Source organism: Terrapene carolina, unplaced genomic scaffold (genome assembly GCF_002925995.2).
Source record: "Terrapene carolina triunguis isolate 2854851 unplaced genomic scaffold, T_m_triunguis-2.0 Scaffold120, whole genome shotgun sequence".
Lineage (NCBI taxonomy): Eukaryota > Metazoa > Chordata > Testudines > Emydidae > Terrapene > Terrapene triunguis.
In genome coordinates this window covers 4963996-4983785 of record NW_020664471.1, presented here as the reverse complement: position 1 = coordinate 4983785, position 19790 = coordinate 4963996, and the positions used below count along the sequence as shown (strand labels likewise).

The following is a 19790-nucleotide window of genomic DNA, read 5'->3' as shown; positions in this document are numbered from 1 at the left end:
CGGCCTAGCGACACAACCAATTAGGAATACAGCAAACACATGAGAGCTTAAGGCACTGCTATATCACCGTTAATTAAGCTTGAGGTGCAGTGACTAACTGCTATTAAGAACACATTCAGTGCAATGTATAAAGGATTATATACTCACATCACATCACTTCCAAGTGATAATGAAATACACCACAGCCTTTGCTAATGAATGTATCAACTTTAAGTGCTGCTCAAAACATGTTCACCAATTAACAATGGAATGTGACAGAAATGATATTATGAGGAGGAATGTGTCTTTTCCTAACTTAGGAGGGAAAAAAGCATGTGCACTGACAAGGAGAAAAGGAGAAGGATTTAAAAATGCTAAGAGAGCAGACAGTGAAAACGAACAAATAATATCGTTGCTCCTCTGGTGTCTTATTATAAGACACATCTTATATTATGTGTAATGGAAGTTAATGGATCATTCCTAAGGCACAAACTTTCATACCACCACTTGAACACTAAATCTATCCATTTAGTGGCATGATTGCAATATGTACTTTTAAACTATAAACAGAATTATTGTAGGGAACAATTTACAGCATTAACCACTGAACTGTACAGTAAGAAAGATCTACATTCTGTGGGACTTACAGAAAATTCTCAATCCAATAAAATGTTAAAGATAAAAAATTAATAAAATGAGTAGAAACACCAAACTAGTAAACTATTCCATAGGAAAATATAGTGTAAATAATGTAAAGTGAATGGAATATGTCACTGAAGTAACTTCAGAAAGTGTGAAACAAAAAGATAAGACAGTATCTTTAAGAGCTATTTACAGCATAAGTATTACTCAAGATATTAAATTATATCTTAGAACACTACAATTTCCTTTACTATGTTACAGTAATCTAGACTCAGATAATTTCCTTTTTAATTGATCATAATATCTGAGAACTGAGTATGGTGAAACATTTTTCCAATTACAACCAATACACTTGATCTAAATCAAGTATTTACAATAATGAACCCCTCACTAGTGACTTTGGGATATAATGTTACCTTATTTTAGCCAAATAACTAGAATTGCTGTCTCAGTACACTTTCATTATATTGTTATTTATGCTACTGTCCCCGATCCCCTCAAGCAGTATGCACATACAGGGGCATGTAGCATTGTAGTAGTAGCTGTGTCTATACAGTAAGTTTTTTGAGTATTATATTTAAGATACAGACTCTTGTTAGTATGTGGGATTTCCTAAGTAAAATGTTTACCGGTGGAATAAAATGCTTCCAAATTTCATTTGTGTTTGGTTTTGATGTCTATTAGAATACCACATAAGTATAAGGTATACAAGAAAGGACAATATGATCAGTAGTGTATTATTTTTATAAAGTTCAATTAGCTTCTAGTACAGTATAAATGAAATTACTATTACTTGACAGATTTCATAACTGTGAGTCTTCTTTTGCATGTTTTCGAGTGTACGTTATCCACTATCCAGTTCAAGTTCTCACATTTACCAGACTATGTATTTAATAACATACTGTTGGATTTTACGATGATATACTATGGGGCAAAGCCAGTCCCTTGACCTCCATGACTGCACTGGTCCAATGCAATTCACTACCCAAGAGGTGGGAGGACTGAATTTCAGGGAGCTACAGGGAGCGCAAAGGAGAGAAATGGGGTGAAGTCGATAAGTCACAGTTAATATGAAATAAGAAAATGTATGAGAAAAACAGTCAGATCACCAACAGAGATTGAGAAAATATGAAGTGACAACCAAATTTGAAAGAAAATGCAAGGGAAAGTGCTTTAAGAACAATCACGTATTCCAGTTGAGCAGGTAGGTGATCTATGCTGGTGGGAGTTACTCATTGGGAACATTAGAGATGAGAACTAAAAAACAAATACAAAAAAACGTTGTGGCGTTAAAATATTTCCATTAATACAACATGGCTGAAATAAATAAATTTGCAATACGTGTTGAATTGAGCCATGTTGTATTAATGAAAATATTTATTTGTAATGTCCCTCCATTGAAATGTTCATGTTATCAAAGCCAATTTATTAAACATCCCTTTAAAAAGTAGCTGTTTTGTCTTTTATCTAGACAAGAAGATAGAAAAGAACAGGATTGCCTAGAAGATAGAAAAGAACTGGCTGTCAAAATAGTCAAACACACTATTAGTATGGCTTAGTACATATACAGTGCTTTTCATCTGCAAAGCATTATACAAGCATTAACGAATTAATCCTCACAACACACCTCTGTGCTGTGTAGGTTACGAAGTCTTACTTTACTAGCAAAATAGGAAGAAAAATCATGTAAAGGGCAATGGTATAGAACAGCAAGACTTACGGCTGATGGCTCCACCTCCACAATGTATCATCTCTGAAAGCTTCTCTCCTTACCGTAGTCAACAGGAATAATTTAAAGGTACTTTTATAATATGTGTGCATGTATGTGATGAGTATATCTATCTACCTACATATATATGTATAAACAAACATCCATATAGCTAAACAGATTTCCTTTTCCAAAGTTCTCCCAATTAGAGCATTTAAATTGATCCATCACTTCCATGCCCACTTATAATATTTGGGGAAATGAGGACACCTGGAGAGGTAGCTTGGAGCTGTTTTCCACTGTCTCAAAACATGTGAGGCTCTGGAGACAGCAGGAAAGGGGTGCGTACTGGCATGGTGCTAGAGAATGATGGATTATGGAGTCTGGGGACAAAAGGCACTGAGGGTCATAGAGGAGGAGTAGGAACTGGCAAAAAGCATGCTGGGTAGGGCTCTAAATGAGATGGGATAATAATGAGTGCCTAAAGCATGCCGTAGCTGTTCATAGCCATAATTTTTATTTTTTAAGGGAGTCGATATTTTGGAAATATAATGTTTTGGGGGCTACACAGACTCTATTGAAACACACATTCAACCTTAACCTTTTTAAACAAAAATGTAATGATAGTATCAAGCGAAACACTCACCTCAATTATTTTTCTGAAAGCAAGAGGCAATGTGGTAAAAAAAGCAATCTCTCTTTATGTCACAAGGGTTTTGGTGAGCTAATTAGCCTAAAGCTGTTTTTTCTCTCTCACTGCTTTTGGTTTGTACAAGGTGATAAAAACACACAGCTTGATTTTTACCGATTCTCATTCATATTTATCAGACACAAACACTGATATGATTTTTAAAAGTAACTGGATAGTTCAAAATCTACAAATAACAAATGTGGTAAGAATGTACTTTTAGGGTCTGATCCTGCTCCCACTGAAGCCAGTCGGCACTGTACTACTAACTTCAGTGTGAGGAACAGCAGGGTCTTAATTATGTACAGTATCTGCATGAGTTTACTACTTACTATATCAGATATCTTGTGACCACTTATCTGCTGGAAAGCAGACCTGAAGCACTATGGTTTGCTGAATTCCTACCATCTGCAAAACAGTACAATTATAGCATTTTTAGCAAACCTCTTACCAGTGTGATGTCTCGGGAAGCAGCAGCTGCACTCATGTGTAAACTAGGTTGCCTGACAGAACTACTACAGTCCAAAGCTCGAGCAAATGTACCAACCGCACTGGGGGAGGAAAAAGAAAAAAGATGGATAAATTAAATTCACACATTTATTATCTTATTAAAAGATGATTTATCAGCACATAAATTAATCACTTGCAAAATAAAAGGCATACTGTAGCGCTGAGATTACAATTTTAAACATTTTTCTGACCTTTAATCATGAAAGACAGCAAAGTCATGATTTCTGTTTCAAACAAGTTTCTAAGTAGATTTCTGTTTCAAACAATAGTGTACTAAGTACAAAAACAATTCACCATTTTAATAGTATGAGAACTAAAGATAATCTTATTTAAGGGCAATCAGACAAAATCCACAACTGTTCCAATGTGCTGATTTCCTCATTACTGTCAACTCAAGGGCCCTGGTTAGCTTGGATTTTTTAATTACTTTTTTTTTTTTTAATCAAACTCTAAACAGTGCTAGACAAGTAAGCAAATATCACAGGATGAAATGTCACAGTGCTACTCAGATGGTTTTACAGTCATCTCACAGGTAAGATGCAAAAGGAAATTAACATTTCATCCACTTTAGTAATATGTGCTTAATGCTTCCATTAGATAGGCAACAAGGGGCCATCAGCGTGCAGCCACCTAAAATCTATATTTTCCACCCAAGCTTTTAGGTAATAAGCTGAATGCCCCTCTTAGCCTGGCTAATGGAAGCTTTCAGCATTGTTCACATGGACAGAATTTAAGCATGCCTGACAGTGCACGATGGGGTAAAGGTAAGTGCATGTGATATTCCAGAAGAAATCCTTAGCACAAGGGTCAAGGACTGGTTATATCACAATACAACGGGGTATGGGGCATCAATGAAAGAGGGCAGGGTTAAGGTTGCAGGCCAGGGCTGGCATGTACTTTAACTCTGTATTTTCTGTTTTTACAGATTTAAGTATAATACATTTGACGCTCCAACAGAGTATGAGGCTCTTATTCTGCATTAACGGCGCTGAGCACTAAATTCCCCTTGGTTTTGAGGAAGATGTGGTGAAAAGGAGGGCATGACAGGGTCACCTGAGAGGGTAGAAAGGAAGGCTTCTTCTAACATGTCACTGCCACTCAGCTAACAGCTCTGCCCTCATCCTCAGCCCTCCATGCCCTAGTAGGGTTGGAGGGGCCATGGGCAGGAAAGAAGATGGTAATGAATGGACTGCGACACTCACATCGAATTAACCCTGCACCCGTCCACACCACGAAGCTATTTAGTTCGACATAGAGCTCTCTTAAATTCGACTTCTGTACTCCTCCCCAACGAGAGGAGTAGCGCTAAATTCGAAATGGCCATATCGAATTAGGCTAGGTGTGGATGGAAATCGACGCTAATAGCTCCGGGAGCTATCCCACAGTGCACCACTCTGTTGACGCTCTGGACAGCAGTCCGAGCTCGGATGCTCTGACCAGCCACACAGGAAAAGCCCCGGGAAAATTTGAATTCCCTTTCCTGTCTGGGCAGTTTGAATCTCATTTCCTGTTTGGACATCGTGGCGAGCTCAGCAGCACTGGCAACGATGCAGAGCTCTCCAGCAGAGATGGCCGTGCAATCTAACAGAAAGAGGGCCCCAGCATGGACTGATCGGGAAGTCTTGGATCTCATCGCTGTGTGGGGCGATGAGTCTGTGCTTTCAGAGCTGCGCTCCAAAAGAAGGAATGCAAAGATCTACGAGAAGATCTCTAAAGCCATGGCAGAGAGAGGATACAGCCGGGATGCAACGCAGTGCCGCGTGAAAATCAAGGAGCTGAGACAAGGCTACCAAAAAACCAAAGAGGCAAACGGACGCTCCGGATCCAAGCCCCACACATCACGTTTCTACGAGGCACTGCATTCCATCCTAGGTGCGGCCGCCACCACTACCCCACCACTGACCGTGGACTCTGAGGATGGGATATTGTCCGCGGCCGGCTCCTCGTCGGACATGTTAGCGGACGGGGAAGATGAGGAAGGAGATGAGGAGGACGAGGCAGTCGACAGCGCTTGCACCGCTGATTTCCCCGACAGCCAAGAGCTCTTCATCACCCTCACCGAGATCCCCTACCAACCGTCCCCATCCGTTACCCCGGACACAGAATCAGGGGAAGGATCAAGCAGTAAGTGCTTTAAACATCTAAACATTTATTTTTAACAGAACTGGAATATTTATAATATTAACAATGTGTTTTTCATGAAGTGATTTAAACATCTAAACTTTTATGTACAACAGAACTGGAATATTTATAATATTAACAGTGGGTTTTTCATAATTTCTTTGCCTTAGGCGCTTAACTATTTAGTCCCAACTATTTAAAAAAAATCAAACAATGTCCGGTTTTTCATGATTCTCCAGCCAAAGACGCTCCATTCTTTACTTCCTGCCAGTGCAGCTACACCAAAATACGGTCTATATGGCCAGGGATCGAGACGAAATCCTCATGGGAGATCTCTACGTAGGTCTCCTGGAGGTAATGTTCAAGCCTGGTCATCAGGTTCCTGGGGAGAGCGATCTTATTTGGTCCCCCATGGTACGAGACGTTTCCCCGCCACGACACAATCAAGTATTCTGGGATCATCGCACGGCAGAGCATGGCAGCATACGGCCCTGGTTTTTGCATGCTTTCCCTAAGCATGCGTTCCTTCTCGCTGTCCGAGATCCTCATGAGGGTGATGTCGCTCATGATGCCCTGCTTTGAATTAGGGAGGGGAATGTTAGTATTGGGACTGCTTTACAGTCACGCGGTGGAGGGAGAGGGGCAGCATACAGGGATCTTTCCCTGGGACAGCCGCGAGGGGGTGGGACAGGGGCAGAGTTCATGCTAGCCTGATTGCTGCCAGCAGAGACTGGCATTGCTTTCAATGTGAAAGGAGGCCAGTGCTACTATTAAAGTTTTAAGCAGCCACAAGTCTACGGCTTACCATGTTTGCCTGCTACAGAAGTTCAGGTGTCCTGCCCCGCTTCTCAGATCGGCAGTGCAAGACCCCAGGCACTGAATGCGAGGGCCGAAAATTCGACCTTGTCCTGAGTGCGCATCTGAGAGGTGCAGTGCATGGTCTTGTTCACAGAGAAAGACTATGTTCTTTGTTCACAACAAAATTTATCTGTCTCAGGAATTCACTCCCTTTTTCCCATTCCCACAGACACATCTGCGACTGTCTCCCAACCCAGCCTGGCATCACACTCCCAGAGGCTAGCGCAGATTAGGCGGAGGAAGAAGAAGACGCGTGAGGACATGTTCTCAGAACTAATGGGCTGCTCCCGAGCCCAGGCAGCCCAGCAGACACAGTGGAGAGAGAACTTGTCCCAAATGCACCGAGCAATCATGGAACGGGAGGAGAGGTGGCGTCAAGAGGACCAGCAGGCGACTCAAACGCTGCTTGGACTAATGAGGGAGCAAACGGACACGCTCTGGCGCCTTGTGGATGTTCTGCAAGACCGGAGGCAGGAGGACAGAGCCCCGCTGCAGTCTATCTCTAACCGCCCTCCCCCGCCACCAAGTCCCACACCCCCCTCACCCAAAGTCCAAAGAAGGAGGGGCGGCAAGGGCCGTTAAAACTTTCAGTCAACCCCTGCAGACTGCTCAAAATTTGAAAAGTCCTTTCCTACCCACCTCACACAAGTTTCCCCCCCCCCCATTTCATCTGTGGTTCATAATAAAATATTCGTTTCTGTTAATTACTGTTTCCATGATTTTCTTTTGGAGGAGAGTCTGTCTGAAGGGGGGGAAGGGGCTTGGTAATTGGACAGGACAGTCACCTTTAGCAGGGTACAGAGGCGGGGGCAGGTCCAGCATCAGGACACATACACAGTGCAGTCACTAGTTACCCTGGTCAGTCAGGGAGGTGGTTTTCATGTTCTGTGGGGGGGGGGTGGGGGGTTGCTCTGTGACTTTGTGGCGGGGGAGGGCAGTTACTGATCTTATGCAGCGGTCCTTATCCTGGATCACAGAGCCAAGCAGCAGGGGATCTGTAACCCTCCTCCCACTGCCAGAAAGTCACCTAGCCAATACATACACGCAGTCCCGCCCAGGAGTGCTGGCAGGCTCCGTTGAAACAACCAGTCCACCACTGCGGAGCCTGTAATTCCTGGAGTTTAGAAGCATCATTTGCATCAGAACACTAAACCCGCCCCCCGCCACAGTCTGCGTCCCCGGTTTAAAACATTCCCGCGAAAACAGTAATAAAGACAACGGTGTTCATTAACTAAACAGAACTGATTTTATTTTTTGGGAAGGGGGTGAAGGGGGTATGTAGCTGGAGTGGATAGTCAACATAAACTGGGTAAAGAAACGGGGGCAGGTTCAGCTTCTGTGTCCACAAACTTAACAGTCACTGGTTACCCTGCTCAGTCAGGAACCTAGCTTTCAAAGCCTCCCGGATGCACAGCGCGTCCCGCTGGGATCTTCTAATCGCCCGGCTGTCTGGCTGGGCGTAATCAGCAGCCAGGCTATTTGCCTCAACCTCCCACCCCGCCATAAAGGTCTCCCCCTTGCTCTCACAGAGATTGTGGAGCACACAGCAAGCTGCTATAACAATGGGGATACTGGTTTCGCTGAGATCACAGCGAGTCAGAAAGCTTCTCCATCTCCCCTTGAGACGGCCAAAAGCACACTCCACCACCATTCTGCACTTGCTCAGACGGTAGGTCTATGTTCTTTGTTCACAACAAAATTTATCTGTCTCAGGAATTCACTCCCTTTTTCCCATTCCGGGAAGTAAATACCTTCCTGCAGCCGTCTAAACAGACCAGAGTTCCTGAACACGCGAGCGTCATAAACCTTGCCCGGCCATCCGACGTTGATGTTGGTAAAACGTCCCCTATGGTCCACCAGTGCTTGCAGCACCACTGAAAAGTAGCCCTTTCTGTTAATGTACTGGCTGGCCTGGTGGTCCAGTCCCAGGATAGGGATGTGAGTCCCATCTATAGCCCCACCGCAGTTTGGGAATCCCATCGCGGCGAAGCTATCTATGATGACCTGCGCGTTTCCCAGGGTCACTACCTTTGAGAGCAGTACCTTAACGATTGCGTTGGCTACTTGCATCACAACAACCCCCACGGTAGATTTGCCCACGCCAAAGTGGTTCGCGACTGACCGGTAGCTGTCCGGCGTTGCAAGCTTCCAGAGGGCTCTGGCCACTCGCTTCTGGACAGTCAGGGCTGCTCGCATCCGGGTGTCATTGCGCTTCAGGGCAGGGGACAGCAACTCACAAAGTTCCAGGAAAGTGCCCTTCTGCATGTGAAAGTTTCGCAGCCACTGGGATTCATCCCAGGCCTGCAGCACTATGCGGTCCCACCAGTCCGTGCTTGTTTCCCGGGCCCAGAATCGCCGTTCCACAATATCCACATGACCCATTGCCACCGTGATGTCCTGGGCGCTGTGTCTCGTGGTTTCTGACAGCTCTGTGCTACTCTCCGACTTCAGGCCCTCACGGCGGTGCCGTAGCCTCCTCGCCTCAGGGAAAGGTGTATGATAAGCTGCGAGGCGTTGAGAACGGCCACAACTGCGGCGATGGTCGCAGCGGGATCCATGCTCGCAGTGCTGTGGCGTCCGCGCTGTCACTGATCAGAAAAGTGCGCGAACTGATTTCCCGCCGGCGCTTTCAGGGAGGGAGGGAGGTCGGTCAGTAGTGACGGACGGATGACGACAGTTACCCAAAAGCACCCTCTACACATTTTTTTACCCAGAAGGCATTGGCGGCTCGACCCAGAATTCCAATGGGCAGCGGGGACTGCGGGAACTGTGGGATAGCTGCCCACAGTGCACCGCTTCCAATGTCGACGCTTGCCCCGTTAGTGTGGACTCACAAAGTCGAATTACTGTCCTTAGTGTGGACACACACGTTCGACTTTGTAATATCGATTCCACATATTCGATTTAAGTGAAATCAAACTACCCTCGTAGTGTAGACATACCCTAAGTGTGAAAAAGTTCTACACAAGTCTTTTGGGCAGGGTGGATAAAAAACAATTATTTAAACTATATTTTTTATGTTGTTATTTATAAGAAGTTTTTCTTTTTAAAAATAAACCTATTTAAAATGAAATCTGAATTTAATGCAAAATATGGGAAAGCTTACCGTTAATATAATCTCTTAAAACATTTAAACAACAAATAAATATGCTAAATTCACAAGCCTCTATCAAAAACTTGGCGTTAAAAGCTACTTCTCTATATAAAGAAAGAATCAGGGGGAAACATCTAGCATCTAACATGTAGGGGACTTAGGGGCTGCTCAGCTTAGTGCAAGAGATTGGCAAAGTCATCACAGGTACTGGCACCCAGTCTCTGATCCAGGAGACAACATCATGTATCTCATCAGGACATCCACTCAGCCCACCTAGGTCATCTCATACTCTTAATTTCATTGCTTCTCCCTACCTGGGCTCTGATTGGCTCAATTCTCAAATTATGAATATTTATGACTCCAGCCATTATGGAAACTTTTACTCTCCAGCTCATGGAAAAACATTGATTTTCCCAGTAACTACCTGCCCTTGCTTTTGGATGAGTCTGGGCACTTCAAGTAAATGACCCTGATCTTCTCCTTGCACGTGTACACAGACAAAAATACAAAGAGAAATCCATTAATTTCTCAACTGCCTCCTTCTCTATCTCTAAACAAATAAAACACTGCAGTGCAAAAAGCATGTGGGTTACACAACTAGAAGTCTTGGACGGTTAGTTCTTTTGTTTTTCTGGAGGTAGGAGTGGGGAATTAAATAATAAAGGAGAACGAGCAGAGTGTGCAATCAGAAACAAGCAACATTGGTGTGAAAGCAGGACACTGTGGGAAGAAGGGGCAACGTTCTTCAGAGTGCAGCCTCTAGTGTTGACTTCAACATCTGGGAACTGGACAAAAAAACCTGCCATGCCTGCAGGCTGTAAATAAGACCCTATTTGGGAATATTCCTATAACCCTCGATGAAAAAGGAACACATGCCAAATGTAAACAGTACAGCAAAGAGATACAGGACTTGGTTGTCAGAATGAAACATTATGAAAAATGCTCTTCAGAAAGCAATGCCTTTCAAGATGATGATGTCTGAACAATCTTGTTCAACTGGTTAGTAAACTTATTTTTGCACCATCTTTATGGACTGCCGACCACATTTTACTATGCTAGGAAATGATAATTTAGATTATTGCCAGAAATTTGGGTTTTAGGTGGATCACTTACTTATGAATTGCAAAATATTTGTGTTCAAAATATAACTGGTATGCTAGTTTGTTGTGCGAGTATTTATCAATTACATTTTTACTGTTACTGCTAGACCTCTGAAATGGTTTTTCATTGATTAGTATAATCAAACATACTAGGGGAAGATTTCCTGTTTAAAATTAAGCTTTTATTAGGTATTATGAATTTTAACATTGAAAAGATGTGTTGTTGTTTTTTTTCAAGCTGTTTGGTATGTTGCTAGAGATAAGGCTTTAAAAAGATTTAGCTAAGCCTTATGGTTTATTATTTTCCCTATAAAACCATTCAAGGTGAAGTAGCCTGTTAACACCCCTGTAGTCATAGGACAAAAAGGGGGATTAGTGGGTTAGACTGTTGTAATAAGCCATAAATCCAGGGTTTTTATTACGACCATGATTTTTAGTGTCGATCAAAGTTATGAATTTAAGCTCCTAGTAGGGATGTAAATACCATTAAAAAAGTTAACCATTTAAACAATTAAAAATATTTCATTTAAACAGTTAACCAATTAAAGGGCTGGCCGGCCAGCATGGCTGGGGCTGGGGCCGCTCCGGCCGGCGCTGCTCTGGCCAGCACGGGGCCACTGGGGTTGGCAGGCTGGCCGGCTGGCATGGGGCTGCTGGGGTTGACCAGTCGGCCGGCACGGGGCTGCTGGGGCCGGCTGGCCTGGCGGTTAACGGTTAAGGCGGGTTCACCGGTAAGACTGGTGCTTACTGGTTAACATTTTACATCCCTAGCTCTTAGGCTCAACTTTTGAAAGTGTTGAGCTGGTTTCCTTTGAGGATGAGAACTGATAAGTCAGATATAGAGTATCACTTCACCTTGAATGGTCCCTTACAATATGTGCAAACTACTTAAGCTAAACTATCTGTTCCACCTTGTATTTAGCTGTGACACTCCGAGTACCTTTCACAGACCTGAGGAAGAGATCCATGTAGCTGTAAAACATGTCTCTCTCACCAACAGAAGTTAGTTCAATAAAAGATATTACCTCACCCACCTTGTGTCTCTACACAAGGCAGTAAATGACCTGTATCAAAAAAAAAATTTCTTCATCATCCAGTAAAACCATGGATGAGTTCATAATCAAGACCAGCAAAGTCCAGCAAGACTCCATAGATGAAAAGATTGCTCAGTTCATTTATGCAACAAATTCTCCTTTTGTCTTGTTCAGAACAAATATTTCATTGACATAGTTCAATTATTAAAACCAGACTACATTCCACCCAGCAGAACAGACATTACTGGAAGGTTGCTGGATACAATGTATGAGAAGGAAATCAAACAATAGGCAAAAAAAAAAAAAATTAAGGGAAAACTGTTAATCTGAGTCTTGATGGGTGGAGCAATGTACACAATTATCCAATATGTGCTTGTGTGACAACAGAAGATGGGCCTGTCTATCTCACAGAAACAACTGATACATCAGGAAATGCCCATATAACAGAATTCTTAAAATAAGAAGCAGTAAAAGCTATAACAAACTGAACCAAAATTCAGGCATCAAGTGTGTTGCTTTGTCACAGACAATTCTGCAAATGTAACAAAGATGAGAAGAAATTTACAAGATGATAACGAAGGGAACATGAAACTTATAACATATAGATGTAGTGCTCCTTTGATGGATCTTTTAGGCAAAGACTTAAGTAGAACTTCAAGAACAAAAGAAAATGTTGAAATTGCAAAATACTTCCATTACACCCACTTTGCTTCAGATTCACTGAAGAGAGCAAGAGGATCCAAACTAATTCGCCCCCAAGATGTACGATGGAATTCAGTGGTTGACTCTTTTGAGCTATTTATTAAGAGCTGCCCTACTCTGATGACAATTTGTGAAGAAAATCATGAGAAAAGAGATGAATCTACCTCAGCCAAAGTAGTCAACATCAGACTAAAGAGAAATGTAGAAAATATGCTGAATATACTACAACTAGGGATGTCAATTAATCACAGTTAGCTCACACAATTGACTCAAAAAAATTAATCACAATTAAAAAAATTAATCACGATTAATGACAGTTTTAATCACACTGTTAAACAATAGAATACCAATTGAAATTTATTAAATATTTTGGATGTTTTTCTACATTTTCATATATATTGTATTCTGTGTTGTAATGAAAGCAAAGTGCATTTTATTTTTATTACAAATATTTGCACTGTAAAAATGATAAACAAAAGAAATAGTATTTTTCAATTCACCACATACAAGTATTGTAGTTCAATCTCTTTGTTGTGAAAGTGCAACTTATAAATGTAGATTTTTTTTGTTACATAACTGTGACGTTGCACTCTTTATGGTTTGCAGTGCCAGAACACTGTTGTCAGTCAAAACAATAATTTACATTTATCATGAAAAATAAACACAGAAAACAAATTTCAACCTTCTACAGTAATTCATCCAGTCTGCACAGAAGAAGGGATCATACCTACTGACATCACCCCTGAGTGCTGTAGTTTCTGTGAAAAGGGGATTTGAAGGAATGTCACACTAGAAAAACTTTGGTCACATAGCCAACAGTCATAGAAAACCTCAAATGATATCCCCCTCTCAAACTACTGTACAGAAAAATCAAAACTACCATAAACATTTTAAACGATTCTCTAACTCAAAAGCATGGTGGATTGGTTTAAATCAAGGCAAGTTAAATCAGAAATTCTAACCAACTTTTCCATGTGCACGTCAGTTGTTTTCTAAAGAAGGTGAATTCTCGGTAGTTGATATAATCATTAAAAAAACCTTTTGTAACTATTGTTCTTCGAGATGTCCATTCCATGCTAGGTGTGTGCGCACCACGTGCACAGCTGTCGGAGATTTTTCCCTCAGTGGTATCTGTAGGACTGGCTCTAGCACCTCTGGAGCCACCCACATATGCTCTGGTATAAGAGGCGCCGCCAGCCCTTCACCCTCTCAGTTCCTTCTTGCTGGTAATTCTGACAGAGTGGTGGAAAGGTGGGTCATGGAATCTTGAGCAACAAATCTTGAAGAATAATAGTTACAAAAGGTTAGTAACCATTTTTTCTTATTCTGGTGCTTGCTCATGTCCATTCACCCTCTCCCCTGGTTCTTGTCACACAGATAGAAAGCAGAAGACCAGAAGTCCGAAGTGCAGGCAATACGATTTTTATTGGGTTAGTTTCCAGCAAGTATGTATACCAGGGGTCTCAAACTCAAATGACCATGAGGGCCACATGAGGACTAGTGCATTGGCCCGAGAGCCGCATCACTGACACCCCCCCTTCGCTGCCCTGGCCCCGCCCCCACTCCACCCCTTCCATGAGGCCCCACTCCTGCCCCGTATCTTCTCCACCTCCTCCCCTGAGCGCGTGGCTCCCCGCTCCTCCCCCCTCCCTCCTGGAAAGTGCTAAGCGCCACCAACAGCTGTTTGGCGGCTTGGCAGTGGGAAGCGCCTGGAGGTAGGCAGAAAAAAAAAGAAGAGTAATATAGTAGTATAGTATTAAAATATAGTATGCTATTAAAAGTCAATTTATTAACTTTTTTATTAACTTCTTTAACTGTAATGTGAAAAGTCAGTGCTAATTTTGACAGTCATTTCATTTTTGGCCACTTAGCTGGCAGTGTTTTGCATCAACCAGAGCATCAATATTAGGTTTGATATCCTGAGACGAAACCAATCTCAGTGTTGTTTTCAAATGTTCATCAGTGAGCCTTGACCTTAACACAGATTTGTTAATCTTCATGGAAGAGAAAAACTGTTTACATATATATGTACTTCCAAACATTGCCATTATCTTTGCGGAAGCAGAGAATAACATGGGAAATCTATCTTGTGAAAGAAACCTGTAGAATTCCGGAATTCCAACATCTGTATACTTCTGCTTCAAAATGGTGTCACACTGAAGCTCCACTAACTCCATCTGCATTTCCTCTGCAACATAGTCAATTTCAACAGCAAACGGTGTGGAAAAAAGTTGAAAATGTGGTTCAAGTGCCTTGAAATCTTTAAACCACACATCAAACTGTTTGTGTAAGTTAGAAATGATATCTGTATATTCTTTCAAGGATTTGGGTTCAACTTTTCCTAAGGAATTCAGAGTCAAGAAATGAACCAATTTGCCAGCAGTCAGCTGTTTCCCCCACAAAGTGAGCTTGACTTTGAATGACTTAACACTGTCATACATCTGTGTTATCACCTGTTTTCTACCCTGAAGTTTCAAGTTCAGTGCATTCAGGTGATCAGTTACATCTGTTAGAAAAGCAAGGTTGCAGATAAAAGTGGAATCATCAAGCTGTGGAACCTCCTTGTTTTTCATTTTTATAAAGGAATCAATCTCCTCTCTAAGTGCAAAAAAACGCTTCAAAACATTTCCACGACTCAGCTATCTAACTTGAGTGTGATACAGAAGTTCCCCATATTTGCTGTCCATACTTGCTAGAAAAGAAGTGAACTGTCTGTGATTCAGCCCTCGTGCACGTATAAAATTAACAGTTTTAACAACTACATCCATAACTTCCTTCATTTGTAGACTTTTACTACACAGGGCTTCTTGGTGCAAAATACAATGTATACTGGTGAAGCTAATTCCTGGTATATTGAGGCTGTTCAGTTTGATCTTCAATAATCTAACCACACCAATGTTTTCAGAGCACACTGATGACGCACCATCCGTAGCCAAAGATACGAGTTTGTTCCATGGCAGCGCAGCTTTTTCAATGCACTCTTCCAGTCCTTGAAATATGTCATATCCCATTGTGGTACCCTTCAGTGGCATTAAGTCTAGCAATTCTTCAGTTATAATCAAATTGCAATCCACACCTCTAATGAACACTGCACACTGTGCGGTATCTGATACATCTGTACTCTCATCAAGAGCAATTGAAAATGCTTCGAAGTCTTTTGCCATTTGAATCAATTGTTTTTGCACATTATCAGCTAAATCCGTTATCCTGCAGGCAACTGTATTGGCAGACAAGCTTATGCCTTCAAAAACTTTCTTCCTATCAGGACATAAAATTTCGCTGGCCTTCATAAGACATTCTTTTACGAATAAGCCTTCTGTAAAAGGTCGTGATGATTTAGCTATCATTTCGCTTATCACAAAACTTGCTCTTACTGAATCTTCGCTAGACTTGTTAATCCCCGAAAAGAAATTTCTTTGCTTGGCAAATGCTGCTTTAAGTTACTGAACTTTTTCCTCTCGGATTTTTCCAGTGAATGCATCATATTTTTCAAGGTGCATCGTGTCGTAGTGCCGACGCACGTTATACTCCTTGGGAACAGCAATCGTTTGCTGACAAATAAGGCATTGAATTTTATCTTTTACCTCTGTGACAAAATATAAATTCTCCCATTTGTCTTGAAAAACTCTCTTTTCTTCCATGAGTGTTCTTTTTTCGACGAAGTCATTTCCAAGCGGTTTTAATAAAATATATACACTCAGTAAAGCCCCCTCTCTGCACTGGGCTGCACCACCACTCCACTCCTGCTCTGCCTCTTCCAGGGGTGGCAGGTTTGTAGAAATTTTGGTGGTGTCCAGAACCGCCCACCCCCAAACTCCGCCCCCACCTGCCTAAGGCTCTGGGAGGGAGTTTGGGTGGGGGAGGGGGTCTGGGGTGCAGACTCTGGGATGGAGTTTGGGTGCTGGGTGCAGGCTCCGGGCTGGGACAGGGGATGGGGCTGCAGGCTCTGGGATGGAGTTTTGGGATAGGAGGGGGTGCAGGGGTGAGGGCTGTGGGGCTGGGGATGAGAGGTTTGGGGCATTGGAGAGGTTCGGGGCATTGGAGAGGCTCAGAACTAGGGCAGCCTGCCTTGGCCTTAGTGGAGAGGGGCACTAGGACCCTGCGGCAGCAGGTGATGCCGGAAGCCGGCAGAGCGGAGCTGAGTCAGCGTGAGCTGCAGGCTCCGGGGCAGTGAGGAGGCAGCAAGTGAGGCCGGGGGGACACTCGGGGGAGGTGCGTGGGGGTGGCAGGCGGGGCCGGGGGAGAGACCTGACCCCAAACATTGGGGAGCAGCGAGCGGGGAGCTTAGCTGCCATATAAAATAACTCGGGGGGGGGGGGGGGGGGGGGGGTTTGGCGGGGACAGGAAGTAGGGGGGGGGGGGGCGTGCAGGGAACTTGGCGGGCCACAGGGAAGAGCTCCGCAGGGCTGCGTGTTTGAGACCCCTGATGTATACCATGATTCTGATGCTGAAGAACCTTGTTTCCCAGTGTCTTGTCCCCTCCTCCTCAGCAAGCATAATTATACCTGAAATGAACACCCACAGTCCCACCCCTTAAAACTTACGGTCATGTTCCATTTTGGGGGGTCGTGGGCCTGGGGTCTTTGTCCCACCTCTTTTGAACCCCATGGGAGGGGTAAGGAGTGAGGTTGTGCTACGGTTAGGGGCAGGCATTTCTCTGGCCTTTTAGTGTTTTACCTTCCTCCCAACCACCACCACCCCACTTGCTCCTCCCGACTGGTTGCTTGACCTTGTCTTGAGATAGGAGTTGAGGCAGTCTTCAAGAGAGTGCTCATATATTATACTCCCACCATGACCAGTAACACTTTAACTGCTCTTATCTGTTCCCATTATACTAACAAACCCATCTGGCTAGGCAGAAGCAACATACACAGTGTCTTTGTCTTTTGTTTACACATATTAGTAAGGACCCTTTTGTTCACACATATTAGTAAGAACGTAGGTGTATCAAAAAAAATCAAACAGGTAAGCAAATCTCAGAATACTATCTCAGGCGAAAATACAGGCCTGAATCCTACACTGGCACTAGCACTCCTAACATGATTCACAAGCAGTACCTCCAGAGGTGGGCTTGAAGTTCATGGACGTGCTAATTGCAATACCGCTCTCCCGAAACAGGCACTGTCACGGGCCTGTTAGGTGATGGCATAGTGGGACGTGAAGGTATGAACCGATGACCATGTTGCAGCTCTGCAGATGTCTTGGCTTGGTACCTGCAAGAGGAACACTGCTGCTGAAGCCTGGACTCTCGTGGAATGAGCGGTCACAATGGCTGGAGGTGAAACTTTTGCCTGCTCAAAGCAAGCTCAGATACAGGCGGTTATGCAGGATGAGATTCTTTGGGATGACACATCCCATTCTTTCTGCTACTGTTACAGAGTTGTGTGGACTTCTGGAAGGGCTTAGTTCTCTCAGTATAGAAGGCGAGGGCTCGCCTAACATCCAATGTATGAAACTGACGTTCCTCAGCAGTCTTGTGAGGTTTGGAAAGAAGACAGGAAGAAAAATGTCCTAGTTGTTGTGGAATTGCGACACCACCTTTTTTAGGAAGGCCAGTTGGGGTGTCCTTGAAGAACACGGTATAAAGGGGTTCTGACATCAGGGCTTTGATCTCAGAGACCCTTCTGGCTGCGGTGATCACCACCAGGAAGGCAACCTTCCGAGAGAAGCAATATGGGGCACGATGCTAACGGCTTGAAGGGAGGCCCCATGAGCCTTGACAGGACCAGGTTTAAGTTCTATGGGGAACCGGATCATGAACCTGAGGGTAGAGTTTTTCCAGTCCCTTGAGAAACCTGACCGTCATCTCGTGCGAAAACACTGATCTGCCATTCACTGAAGAGTGGAAGGCAGAGATGGCTGCCAAGTGAACCTTAACAGGTAACAAAGCTAGACCTTGATACATTAGGTAGAGCGGACAGTCCAAGATAAAGTGCAGAGAAGATCTGGATGGAGAGAGATTCCTTTCGGAGGCCCAAGAAGTGAAATGTTTCCACTTTACCAAGTCGGCAGCCCTGGTGGAAGGCTTTCTGCTACCGAATAAGAATTTCCAAGCACGCCTACTCTTCAGGGTTCAGCCACACAGCAATCCCTTCCCTCTCAATGTCGTCAGGTGCAAGGAGGTGAGATTTGAGTGAAGCAACTGTCCGTAGTCTTATGAAATCAATTCCAAGTGGAGTGGGAGCTAGAGTGGAGCTGCCCTTAGAGGTCCAGAAGCATACCAAGCCAATGCTGGCATGGTCACGCAGGAGCTATCAGGATAACCTCTGACTTGTCCTGTTTGATTTTGGGAGGACCTTGTGAACCAAGGGGATTGGTGGGAAGGTGTATACTAGGCGGTCTGTCCATGAGAGCAGGAAGGCATCGGAGAGGGAGTCCATGTTGTGCCCATGCTGCAAACAGAACTGATGGCATTTCCTGTTCTGTCTGGTGCTGAACAGGTCCAACCTGGGGAGGCCCCCACTTCTGGAAGATGACACTGACAACCACCAGGTGAAGAAGCCACTCATGGTGAGAGGAAAAGGATCTGCTGAGGCGATCCACCAGTGCATCTTGGGCCCTCGGGACATGTGACATCTCAAGGTGAATAACATGTTTCTTGCATAAGTCCCACAGCCTATTGGGATCCAGGAAGTGCTAAAGGACTTCCCATCAGCCTAAGGGGAGGATCCACAGGACCTGGAAGCCAAGTGATTCCGGGGGACAACTAAAATAACAGGGACAGGAGTGCGGTCAAAGGGTCAAACGAAGGGAACCTCCTGGTACAAAGCTGAAGATCGAGCCCATCCCTGCTTCTTAATGTAAAACATTGATTCAGTGCTGTCCCTCAAGACCTGCACCATTTTGCCTAAGATGTGGGGAAGGAATACCTGGCAAGCAAAGAGTATCGCCCAAAGGTCCCTGACATTTATATGCACGGAGAGTTCTACCTGGGACAAGAGGTCCTGAGTCCTGAGACTGTTGAGGTGGGCTCCCCACCCCAGGTCTGATGCATCCGAGACTAAGGTTACTGATGGATGAGGGGCAGCAAAAGGTACCCCGTTCATTATGGATCCTGGGTCTATCCACCAGGTCAGCGAAGTGAGGACCAGAGGCGGAATCATGAGTATCGAGTCGAAGTGGTGTCTGCTTGGGGAGTAGACTGATGCCAGCCACAAGTCTGAGGAGTACTTGTGCATACTACAACACATTGGTACATGCCACCAAGTGACCCAACACTTTGAGGCAGAACTGAGCAGTCGTTAGTGGGTGGGTTGTGACCTTGGAGATCAGGTCAGACATGGGTTGGAATCTGGCCTCCAATAAGTAGGCCTTGGCCTGGGGCAAGTCGAGCATTGCATCTATGAACTCTATT

General features: G+C 44.0%; 1 protein-coding gene across 2 annotated transcripts in view; it reads right to left on the bottom strand.

Moving 5' to 3' along the window:
• The window catches only part of MTA3 (metastasis associated 1 family member 3), a 190028-nt gene that overhangs the window by 70749 nt on the left and 99489 nt on the right, over positions 1–19790 (bottom strand). For both annotated transcript variants that reach the window (XM_026652526.1, XM_026652525.1), the window contains exon 8: positions 3469–3568. In XM_026652526.1, coding sequence (XP_026508311.1) covers positions 3469–3568 — 100 coding nt within the window. The remainder of the gene's footprint in view (positions 1–3468; positions 3569–19790) is intronic.